Source organism: Macrobrachium rosenbergii, chromosome 9, assembly GCF_040412425.1.
Source record: "Macrobrachium rosenbergii isolate ZJJX-2024 chromosome 9, ASM4041242v1, whole genome shotgun sequence".
In the NCBI taxonomy this organism is placed as follows: Eukaryota; Metazoa; Arthropoda; class Malacostraca; order Decapoda; family Palaemonidae; genus Macrobrachium; species Macrobrachium rosenbergii.
In genome coordinates, this window is record NC_089749.1 from 53,875,535 (window position 1) to 53,888,509 (window position 12,975).

The window sequence follows — 12,975 nt, forward strand, 5'->3', positions numbered from 1 at the left end:
CTCTCTCTCTCTCTCTCTCTCTCTCTCAACTTTAGCATATCTGATTATAACCCAAAGGTGTCGAATAAACTGGGACGGTACGCAGAGCATGAAGTATTTATCAAGTTTTTAATTTTAAAAAGGAGGAATTCCCGGGTTTGTGTATCTAAGCCTCTCCCAAAGTCGCTATCTTTCTGAAGTTATCAGTTGTTTTCGGTCTGCCGGGTAGTCGATATCCCATACCCCCACACCCCTTCTGTCCCAGAGAGAGAGAGAGAGAGAGAGAGAGAGAGAGAGAGAGAGAGAGAATATCTAGATCTTACCAGATATAATCTGCTGAAACCAGTATATTTCAAGAGGGTCCTACATGTGATACCGAAAACCTCTTTAGCGACGGCCTTATCATTGACGGATGAGATGGGGAATTTTCTAAGCACGCGATAAGAGGTGTATGATTAAATAGAACTTGCTTATTGTATCTGTCTGTCTATCTATAGGTGTATGATGTGTGTGTATGTGCAGTGTGAAAATAAGACTAGAATACAGTCACGGGTTATATATACAAATATAAGTGGGGTTGTATATGCACTGAACACTAGCCTACATGCAGGAATGAAGGCATGTTTACAATGTTACGAAAAATGTTCTAGAGTTTCCTCAGTTCGTAAACTAAAAATCACAGCAGCGTAGAGAGAGAGAGAGAGAGAGAGAGAGAGAGAGAGAGAGAGAGAGAGAGAGAGAGAGAGAGAGAGAGAGAGAGAGAGAAATTTAACTCTCGGCATTTGAAGGAAAGACAACAAGCAAAGCTTAACCCTACATCATGAGACGACTACCTTTGACTTTCCAAGTCATCAGTTGGTCAGATTTGAAGGACACCTCCGAGCTTTGTAAATCCTCCTGTAAATTTATTGTAAACCTTATATTCGAAATTGGCAGCTGTAATAATGCAAAGTAACAAGGCAGCGTAACAAACTGCCACTTTTATGAGAAGGCTTCCGATGAAAATAGCTACTGAAGTTTTCATTCCATGATTGTCAAAACGTGGTTTACTACCAAAAATTTTACCCGCACTCTCCCCCTCTCTCTCTCTCTCTCTCTCTCTCTCTCTCTCTCTCTCTCTCTCTCTCTCTCTCTCTCTCTCTTATCACCACCTGAAAGTGTTCGAATCTTGTCAGTTGGCAACAGCCCGTGAGCCAGTGATAATGTCTGATAACGGAAGCAGAATATCAGGACAGGGACAATATATAGTACGGGAGGGTGGCTGCAGGTATGGAGTGTATTTTTTGTCGCCCAGGGTGTCTTACCCAACCGGTATAGCATTAGTTGCTTGGTGAGAGTTGGTGCACACGAACACCGGGCAAGACGAGAGAGGTCTTACCCTTATAGCTAGACCACTTTGAGAAGGCTTGGTCGAATATATTTCTGCATTATTTATTATAGTTTAAGTGTTGACAAGAAAATAATTAGGCAAGATTGAAGAGGGCCTGAAGTTTTTTTACGAAAAATAGTTCAGAAATCAAGTGGTGTCAGTGGGATTCTATTTTGAAATGTGTTTGAGGCGAACGCCTCCGTGACTGCGAATTCATGTTGTTTCTTTGCCATGTTCTTTACACATTATTATGATGTCGGTGTTGTTTTTGTATTCTTGTTTTACTTCAGCTTTCCCCACGAAATGAATTTTTGTATTACTCTTAACGGCATTTTATCAGTACAAGACTTATTTCCTTCATGTTATCATTTCTGTTGATATTTTTCTTTACATTGGTGAAACTGTTTAGACCAAGGTTGTTAAAAATGTGATAAGATTGTGCAGTGTTATTTATCTATGATGTATAACTCATTTCTACACACGAACATTGTTAATAAATACGTAAATGCGCCAAAACAATATATAACTCCAGTACATCAATGTAGCCAAAAGTTTTAATTGTACTTGTAATTATTTTGATTTATTAATTGTCATGTAGTTACGATAGTTGGGCTTAATACCATAACCTTATTCTGTTACTGCCCACCAGAGTAGAGTGTTTTATATAAGTGGGCATTGTGTGGCTCTTGTTGACCGTGTGCCATGTACTTGATAACCCCCAAACAATGTATTTCTCGGCATTATCGCCCGTGTGCACCCGTTGCGTGCTTAGCCACTGCATCCCTTGAATCTGTTTGATAACATATCTTAGTAGTTAGTAGAAGGTCGTCTCCTTTTATCTTTAGTAACTAAGGAATTTGTGTATAAATAAATACACCAGGGAATTCTGAGGTTAACAGGGTCGTATTGTTAGTTTGCGGTACTAGTAAGCTCGCAAAATTAGACCAACTAGTTAAAAGAATAATTGTTCTGTATTTTTTCAACCCTTAACGGATTTTATTATACCCAATTAGGAACAAGTTTTGTAATGTCGTTATTAACTCAGTCTAGAATTTCACAATCTTGATTTTGAAACATTTACTTCTTTTCTCAGTGTTACAAAATCATGTTGGGATTAATAAGTACCGATGAAAATTGTAATCATTATCAGGAATAGGATTTTCCTATTGAAAATGCTTTTCAGTGATCAGATGTATTTTACATTTTGTGCATAGGTGAGAGAGAGAGAGAGAGAGAGAGCTAGCCTTCGTCATGGAGGCTGTCTGGGCGGTGTCTCCGTGCATTGAAAGGGAGAAGAAGAAAAGTGGGATTTTTTAAAGTTCTGCCCGCGAGGGTTCCCAAGGATATTGACCCAAACAGGTTTTATGATTTACCCTTCCGACGACCTCCAGTCCTTGGCAGTGCCCAGATTTACAGAATTGGGGCTTTGGGCAGTAGGGCTGTAGACTCTGAAGTTGTAGGATACTTGTATTTTCCTGATATTATAAGGGGGTTATCTTGGGTGAGTACTGAGAATGACGATGTTTGTTTCGTGGAAGCGTTCCTGTTGACAAGATTAAAGAGGTGAACTTGAAACATGTGTGTTCAAGAAGATTCTCTCTCTCTCTCTCTCTAGTTACTACTGTTGTCTGAAAGAAATATTTGACAAAGGGAGAGGGAGGAGAGATTCCCAAATTATTACCATTCCACATATTGCAGTAAGAAATATTTGACAAAAAGAGAGAGAGAGAGAGATTCCCAAATTATTACCATTCCACATATTGCAGTCCTGACCCATATTCCTCTATTGATCAGTCTACAGGACCAGTTATAGTGTGCCATTGCCTAAATGTAGTTGATGGTCCAATACGGTGTGCTGGGTAAGGCAAACTGTAGGTAGTATCGCCTTACGGGGTTGAGGTAAAATAGACTGGAAGTATGTGCTCGGTACTAGAATATTTTCCCATCGTACATCTCATGGATTTCTTAACCTTTCCTTATCTAATGTTATTTTCTAGGCTTATTTGTGAAGTTTTACAAGTCGGTATTCGAGATATTTCTGTTGTTTTATTTCAGCATCCCCCCCCCACCATTTTTAATTTTCTGTAAATGAAAACTATTGTGCCAGCTTTGTCTGTCCGTCTTCACTTTTTCTGTCCGCCCTCAGATTTTAAAAACTACTGAGGTTAGAGGGATGCAAATTGGTGTGTTGATCATCCACCCTCCAATCATTAAACATACCAAATTGCAGCTCTCTAGCCTCAGTAGTTTTTATCTGATTTAAGGTTAAATTTAGCCATAATCATGCTTCTGGCAACGATATGGGATAGGCCACCACCAGGCCGTGGTTAAAGTTTCATGCGCCGCGGCTCAACATTATACCGAGACCTCTGAAAGATAGATCTATTTTCTGTGGGCTTGATTATAAGCTGTAGTGGCTGTAGAGAAAACTCGATTGCGCCGAAGAAACTTCGTCGCATTTTTACTTGCTATTTATGTCTTATTCCTAGTGAGAATAAATTTACCAAGATAAACTGCAATGCTTCCTCGAGATAGAAAAAAAAGTACATTTCATCCGCCCTTTGCTATCGAGTGCATTTGCCAATATCTTTTGCGTTACAACCAGGAAACAGTGTCACAGTTCAGACCCATTTATTTTGTATTAATTCCAATATCAGATTTTTTTAAATCATTGTGAAACTTTTACGTTAATTGTAAATTTGACTTTAGGCAACTATTGGTTCTCTGGTTTTGAAGTGTGTAAAAGTATAAACTGTAAAGAGGGTTAGACTTATGTCAAGAAGTGTGCGAGAATGTGGACGAAGTTAAAAGTGCAATCAATACATTATGGCCCAGTGGGTTGGTGATCAATAGTAGCTTGTCATAGCCATTTTGTATGTTTGTGTGTGTGTGTATATATATATATATATATATATATATATATATATATATATATATATATATATATATATATATATATATATATGTTTATTTATTTATTTTTATACTGTGTTAATGGTTGATTGGTGTGACTAGCCATCCCACTTGACACCTACATTTTGTTTGAAGTGAGAAAGTTTTTTCTTGGTTTTTTTAAGTGTTCAAATGTCTGTGATCTGTCAAACACTTTCCCTCGTGCATTACTTGTCATGTCAGAGAGAGAGAGAGAGAGAGAGAGAGAAAGTGATTGTACATGACGTGCAGATTGCAATGAGGAAATCAAAGAATGAATCAAAAAATTTTTTCCATTGTATCAGATTTACAGATTTTAACTTTACCGCAATAAAAAAAAAAGATGAGTAAAGAAAGAAATTAAGACAATAGCAGAGGCTTAAAAACAGACTAGAAGAAAACAACCCCAGTGAAAATAATAAACTGCATGTGAAGGGTCGGTTGGCGCCGGGTCCTGAGCTGAGGGGGAAGCGTGTGTATGTGAGTTCGTCTCTGTGAAATCTGGCTGGACTTGCCCGTCGTCGCTTCTGTAGCTGAGCCAAAAGCGGCGAGTGTCGTGTCGTGCGAACCTTCGGGTGCTGCAGGGAGCCGCTTTCAGTTGCAGGCGAGAGGCATCGCAAGAGTGAGGAAAAAAAAGGGGGGGAGGAGACAGAGGATACCGCCATCATGTTCGCCTGTTCGCAGATGTACAGGCGGTTTAGCACCTGCCAGGTAAATCCTTGGAAAGAATCTAGTGATGTAGGCGTAACCTAGAGAGGAGGAGGAATTGTATGGGTGTTACCCGTAGCTGAGAAACGTGCAGTCATATGGGGCGAAATGGCATTATTGCTTCCGTTATCAGGCGTTGCGGTGCATTCGTGGATGGAAACATATGGAAGGTTGTATCCGTGAAATGGCATATTTTTCATTACAAAAATTACGTAAATGACAAATAAAAGAATCGATGAAGGTTGGAATGAGGCATTCATTTGAATGGAGATGTCGTGGTACATGGGAATATTACATAAACTCACCTGTTCGGTCATTATGAAAATGTAAGTATGATCCCTACACAAACCAGTTCTGAGTCGCAAGTGTGCAGATAAGTAAGTACGTCAGTAGAACTGAGGTGGCAGATGCCTCTGTATTTATAGCATAACGTCGTGTTGTCTGGATACTCAAGTTCGTAGCTAGTGCTAACGTATTCATTTCCCCTCAAATCGAAAGATCACTGAAGTGAGTTTCATAGATAGTGGTTGTGTTACTTGTTAGTTTAGGATTTCATCTCTGTGTCGTCCCCAGTGTGTCTGCCGAAAATGTTATGCGAACCCCAGACAGCCACGTTGCTTCTCGCGCTTGCTGGCTGTTTTATGCAGTCCCGGCGCCCAAGACATCGATTTCATTTCAGAATTCGCTGCGCATGTCTGTTGTAAGGAGCGATTCCTCAGTGAATGTTCGTTACAGGTTAATGACAATTTTGTGTGAATGGCATTCATAGTTTTCAGTGTTGCATCACTATTTAAAGTCAGTGTAGGCGCGAGTTTCAAAACCATTACGAAAGCCCTAACATAATGTTACGTAAGAAAATATCCGTTCACGTGTAACGCGAGTAGTCCGTTTTGTATATTTGCCGATTCATATGTCTAATAGTTAGTAGGAATACGCAATAGTTAAGCTCCTTTATTTTACGAAAATTTCACCAAAGATTGCTGCATGACTGGCAACTTTTACATATCCATTTTTCCGTAGACATTCTTAAAATTGAAATGAACAGTTGCTGAAGCAATAGATATTATAATGGCTATTTTTTGCTATGTTTAAGACAACTCTATCTTTCAAAATCCCTCACATGTGATTCCACGTTTCACTATAACCTTGCAATGTTACGAGAAGCTTCAGATATCAGATCTAGATATCTGTCAGAAAACTTGGGTGAATACCCCTTAATCAGATCTTATCACAAGATACAGACGGAAGTATGTAATCCTTCACGTTTTCAAAAAAGGTTAAAAATTACCGTTGGTTTCATAGTTTATTGTTTGTACACTGTTAAGCCCTGTCAGCCATGGTGTGATATGTATTCTGTAGATATGAATTTGACATATGGTATAATCTTTATTTTCAACTTTATAAAAGTGACAATAATAGGTGGTTTGAAAAGGGAGAAGCGTGACACTAGTCATTACATGCTGTCTTGAAGTTCAGACAAGGTACAGTGCCCTCAATCTGCTTACCAATACAAGGGCATGTGGTGAAAGATGCTAACCTTGGGCAGAGCTTTGGGCTGGATAAGGCAGGTCCAATTAGGCTACCTGCTACATAAGTAGAGGAATATACTGGTACTGTATGAGGTTTCTGGAAAAGGCTGATTTAAGTGGATGTGGTTCTCCATGGTAATCGTATTAGACATTGATAAACTTGGTAAAAGTGGTAAATATATTAGTGAATTTAAGAGGACTGCAAAATCCATCAAGATTTTTTAAGATAAAGTACATAATAGTGTATATTAATTTTTTTCTTCAATTTTATAAAAATATTGAAAACCACTAAGATTACTGTCAGTGAATGTGCGATGTAACATTGTCCAACAGCCCACGCCCGCAAGAACAGTTGCAACTGCAAAAATGCTTTTATGGAAAACTTATGCCTAGCAAGCAGGTTTAGGCTTATTGGCTCGAATTTTGCTAAAAATGCCAACGTTAATAATCTTACTGAGAGAGAGAGAGAGAGAGAGTGAAATTACTATTTTACTTGCTGTAAATATTGTGTGTACACAAGGTTAATTGTGAATAGTCATTATAGAAATGACTCTGTTTAAAACACTTGTGTTGGGTTTGAATTATAGAGATAAACAGTGCTTGTGTTCTCTGGTCTTGACAGGCAGTGAACATGTGGTGTGCCATATGTAATTTTTTTTGTTTCAAAATTACAATATATATATATATATATATATATATATATATATATATATATATATATATATATATATATATATGTGTGTGTATGTGATGCTTTAAGAATAACTTCCTTTCTAAAATTAGGTTGTATCAATGCAAAAATTTAAAGTAATTTGTCCCCATAACTTAGTTGATTTCAGTGATAAATTAGTAGAATGCTAATCCACAGTTTGTAGTGTACATTGTACACTATTCATTTTATATACATTGTCAATTAATTAATGGAATCATTGATATCTCAGACAGTTCTTCCTTTGCTAAGTAGAAACGACCTCGTCCCCTTTTTACTAATAATGCTGTATGGTGAAAAAATTGTGTCCGTCCATTAAGTTCACTGAGACAAACTTTCTAGGAAATTACCCATGTATATTGTTTCTGTTTCAGAGCCTTTTAGACAGGATGAGGGTAGCCATCATAGGTCAGTCAACCTTTGCGGGGGAGGTTTACAAGCAGCTGGTGAAAGATGGCCATAAGGTGGTGGGCGTTTTTACAGTACCAGATCAGGGAAACCGAGAGGATCCATTGGGTGAGTATCCTATAAATATGAAGGAGGTTATTATATTCTGTGTGCCACTTATTTTTCCTTTTGGTAATGCATGTACTGTGGTATATTAATTTCAGGTTAAGAACATGAGGCACATATTTGTGTGGGTTACTCAGTGTTTTTTGTGCAGATCTCTCTTCTATTATTATTAATAATTGGGCAAACCCTTTGTTTTGGTGTTTAGCCCACTTGCTATCATGCAAATAAGGGTTGGACAACAGTAAGGGGAAAACAGCAAGAATGGTAAAATATGCACAAAAAAAGAGAACAAAAGCCGATTGAAAGTCATAAATTAGGATAATTCTGCTGAAACAATCAAGAATTATGCATTCTATGATTAAGCACCAACTTCAGTACACTTATAGCCAAAGTTATTCCCTAAAAATGTTTATGGGACCATCATGAATTTTTGGTATGTGACTCAGGGCAGTCTTTTTCAACATACTTGCAAGCAATAACTTTACAGTCAATTTTCATATCAGCAAGGGACATAATATGATACTGTATTGATGGCATCGAATTATTTATCATAACATTTCTAGTGAACATTAATTTCATAATTCAATTGTCATTGAAAATTCAAGATCATCCTTGTTTTTCAAGTTGGAGACCGACCATGAATGGTATGAAATTTGGAATTTTCATAAAGTCGTACAGAGTAATCCAATTAAGATGTTGTCTGTTAAGTCACTCAATTTTTATGATACAGGCTTAAAATACAGTATTGGATTTTAGGAGTGATCAGCTTCCTGTAACATTTCATAATCAAATAACAGTTCCCTCACCAGAACCATCTTCTCCTCCCTCTTTCAAGATTAGGAAGGATTATAGACTATATAAGAAAATTGCTGCTAAATTTGAAAGTTTCCAAGTGACCGTGTGATATTCCACATTACTTGCTGTGTCTAAGGGTACAGTCATCACTGAGCTTTTTAAACCCCATTTTTATAGGGGTCTTTTGATTCTTCTCCAGGGAAAACTGCCTACCTTGTATAAGCAGTACAAACAACTTCTTACAACAAGCCTTAACTTTTATCCTTTATTGTATTTACATTTTCAATGTTTTGTTGGAAATACGATTTAGCACTTCTCTGCAAGTCCATAGCTACTTGGTCATGACTGCAGTTTTGAGTACTTTCTTGAAGTGGTGGAAGGAGAGCAGAGGAAGACATGGTGCAAGTTTCTATTGGCTATTGACTAGCATAAAATGTTGCCCAAGAAGTTTGTAATGCATCATATGCATTTGTTTTCCACAATCTCCCTTTCATTATCTAGCCTTTGTTACTCTTAAATTTTGTTTGCTGATTGAGGCCATTTCTTGTCTCTGAGACTCTCCTGTTTTGTTGGATCTGTAACACATTGATATTGTTAGCGACAAGGGGAACTTCTGTATACTGGTTTAACAAGCAGCCAATGATCTTGCTGGGAGAGTAAAAGGAGGCTTTACCGATCTGCTTCACCAACAAAAGAGGGAAATTGCAGTGGCATGGAAAGAATCCTTAGCTGTGGTTAAACTTGGACTATGTAGTCATGGAGGGCTTTTAAGTTAAGAGCACGATCATAGTCTCTTTGACTTCCTTATTACTTGTGAGCATTGCAGTATGAGTCCTGTGCATAAGGATCTGATGTGTGACAATAGCTTCTTTGCATAGTGGCCACTTGTGCTTGCTGCCATTGAATTTTGTAATCTTGTTGCTGTTGAGTTTTGTTTATCTGGGCTATTGCAAGTACTGCATGAGATGTTGCTGGTGCTACTGTATATTGATATGGTTTCCTCTAGGGTCATGTTTGCCAGGGAAAGTACGGGTCTATCTCAGTGTCTGCTTTCCACTGTTTGGAGAAACCACTTAATGGTTTGGTTTCATCAGGTAATGTGATGTAATGTAATGTAATTTATGCAGAATGTGTCAAGTCATCTCTTCTCTTTTTGTGTTCTTGCATACTAAGAAACTTGGCATTAGCCTCTTCTTTAGCCGATTGAAAACTTGTGAGCCTCCTCATCTAGCCAGCTCATACCTTAAAAAATGGTGCTGTCTTCTCATCCTGCTTGGACTCTGTATAAAGGACCATCTCGGCAAAATTCAGTGTCAGAGGCTGTTGCTGCTGTCCACTGTCACCAAGGCTTCTAGGGTAACATTTCTGAGGCAGCAATGGACAGCTACTGGCTCTGGTGTGATTCATAGTATCAAAAGACACTAATTCCTTTGCATTAAGTTGTGTAGTAGGTCTGTAGCATTGCAACCTTGTGAGTATCAGCTTCAATTACACTAGCAGGAAGACAATTCTGCAGCCTTAAAGCATAGGAAATAAACTCTGGTGCTGAGCTGAGTGACATTACGACATCTGTAAAGAATGTGGAAGTTGACACTCTGCGAAATAAGTAACATTATGATTCCAAAAGTGCAGAAACAAAATGTGTTAGAAGTTCTCTTTTCATATATAACCTGTTGACAATAAAGATCCCGGGAGACTGCAGACACCCAAACAGGTTAATAGTATTCCTGCAGTGGCAGAAAAAAGATCTGAAATGTTGCTCAAATATAATCTGAAGACAAAGTTTTCTTTTCATTTGTATTTATGTTTTTCTTTGTGAGTGGTGTTGAAAGTTGCATTGGATTTGTAAGTATGAGTAATTTTACAGCATTTTATTTTGTACTTTAAACAGCAACGACGGCTGCTGCTGATGGTGTAAAAGTGTTCAAGTTCAAATCCTGGAGGAAGAAAGGCCAGGCTCTCCCAGAAGTTCTTGAGCAGTATCTTTCTGTAGACCCAGAGCTTAATGTTATGCCATTTTGCTCTCAGTTCATTCCAATGGAGGTTAGACAATTCTTCACATTGTAGTAAGAACATTTTTTTTTTATTATACATCTTTGTAAGTTGAAATTTTTCTTGTTTAAGTCGAGATGTTTTTAGCAATGATATACAGCAATTGTGTGTGGTGATATATATGTTTTGTAATTTTTTCTTTTTCACAGGTTATCAACCACCCCAAGAACAAATCTATTTGCTATCATCCTTCTATTCTTCCAAGACATCGTGGAGCTTCCTCCATAAACTGGTAATGATCCTATATGAGAATAATACAGTATAATACTGTACTGTTGCTTACTAAAACTCCAATAACCATAGTAAAGTAACCATTGCTAATTATGTTGAGGAAAAGCCTTTTTGGAAAAGGTAGGAAAATTTTAAACCTGTAGGTTGTATTTTTTTTTGTTCTAGCTTCATTATATTTTAAGGGGAGTGCCTGTTTTGTGCAAGTGTTTTCTCCATGTTAGAGTACCCCATCATTAGTTCACATTTCATTATAATATAGAATCATTGTAATAATTAAGATAGAGGGAAATGCTAGATAACTTTTCATTAAAAAAAATTAACTCCATAATTTTAATTTTTCAGTAAACAGTAGTACATTACTTAATGATGTAATGGAGTGTAATACTATTGTTACAGATTGTGAGAAATAAGGAACTTGTACAATCCCGTATCTCTTCTTGTGAACCTTTACACTTTTGTAAGCTAATGTTTAATGCTTTGCAAATTAGCAGAGGTGATATTGTCACTTGAATTTTAACAAAATGGTAAATTGTTAAAAAGGTGTGGAGAAATGCATTTGTTGTTTATGATGCACTAATTAACAAAAATAATGGAATTTTGAATGATTTCAGGACTCTTATGTGTGGTGATAAGAAAGGAGGTTTTTCCATATTTTGGGCTGATGATGGCCTTGACACTGGCCCTATTCTCCTGCAGCGTGAAGTGGATGTTGATCCCAATGACACTGTTGACACACTTTACAACAGATTCATGTATCCAGAGGGTATTAAAGCAATGGTAAGGATCTGTATGACTGTTGGTTGATTTTTATATTCCCGATAAACATTTAGAAGCATTTGTATATCAAAACGAGCTTGATTTGGTGTATTTTTGGGGCATTGGGTGAAGGACTATTCTGATCTGGTAGCAGTGGGAAACACTTGAAACTATTGTATTCTGATTGGTAGAGATATTTTTTTTGAACTTGGGAAGAGAACTTGTACAGCATATATTTAGTTATTGTAGAAATACACACTCTTAGGTATCCTAATTTATACCCTTGTGTTTAAGAACTTCTGCAGTGTATTATTTTTAAAAAGCACCCTTTAAGATTTTTTCTTATTTTTTTTTTGTGAGAGGTTCATTACTGTACATAATAGTAATTTGTGTTTCATTCTTGTTAGGCTGAAGCAGTAACAATGGTGGCAAACGGCACCGCCCCCAAGGTAACCCAGCCAGCTGAAGGTGCAACGTATGATCCTATGTTGAATAAAAAGGAACTCTGTAAAATTGATTGGAATCAGTCAGCTGAGGCCCTTCATAACTTCATCCGAGGTTTAGATTCCTCTCCTGGAGCTTGGACTGTCATAGATGGACAAGAGGTAGTGTAATTATGCTTTGGTGTAAAAAACAAAATAGAGTGTACATCTTGTTTACTAATTAACCAAAATTCAAGTAAGAAGCTTAATGTGAGGTGTTACAAGTATCTAACCCCATTGACACTTGAATTTTGGTTTCTTAGTGTAAGTGTGATGATAAAAATATTGTAAAGGCTATGTGAAGAATAGATTTACATTTATATAAATTCTGATATTAATAGAACCACCCTATTTGCTTTGTCTGCCCCTCTCCAATTACAAGTTGTATTCTCTTCGTTTTGTTCATATAGTTTCCTTACAGTTAGAAGAATGCAGGTGCAATGTTAATTAAAAATAGTTAAAAGAGGATTTCATATCTTAGTGCCATAGAAATATTCCAATTGAATGTTATTAAAATATAAAGCTAAAAATACAGCTGTGTGCAGATTTAGTATTGTGTTACAGTAGAGTTCTAATAAATCAAAAGAGATACAGCTAATGATCCTGTAAGATATAGTATTATGGTTACCAAATTAGCACCAATTTTTGTGGAATTGATAAATTCATCAGAAATATATGCCTAATCCTACCTTTATGAAAGCCTAGACATAAATATTTTAAAGGAGAACAGAAGGAATGGATATAGTCAACCCCCGGTATTCGCTGGGGATGTGTACCACAACCCCTGCGAATAGTTAAAATCCACGAATACTTGACACCTCTCTAAAAACACACACAACAGCTTATTTTGATAATTTAAACACCAAAAACCCCTCTAAAAATGCTTGTACCCAAGTATTTTAATAGTCAAAAAGTGCATTT

The 12,975-nt window shown here is 37.1% G+C and overlaps 1 protein-coding gene across 12 annotated transcripts in view; it reads left to right on the forward strand.

The window, feature by feature from the left end:
- LOC136841813 (cytosolic 10-formyltetrahydrofolate dehydrogenase) overlaps positions 1-12,975 on the forward strand; it is a 43,656-nt gene that overhangs the window by 19,171 nt on the left and 11,510 nt on the right. For 2 of the 12 annotated variants that reach the window (XM_067109122.1, XM_067109125.1), the window contains 6 exons: positions 4,585-4,990; positions 7,600-7,741; positions 10,425-10,576; positions 10,735-10,817; positions 11,428-11,593; positions 11,980-12,177. In XM_067109122.1, coding sequence (XP_066965223.1) covers positions 4,946-4,990; positions 7,600-7,741; positions 10,425-10,576; positions 10,735-10,817; positions 11,428-11,593; positions 11,980-12,177 — 786 coding nt within the window. In that variant the 5' untranslated portion in view covers positions 4,585-4,945. The other 10 variants (XM_067109121.1, XM_067109127.1, XM_067109123.1 and 7 more) reach the window with 9 other exon arrangements.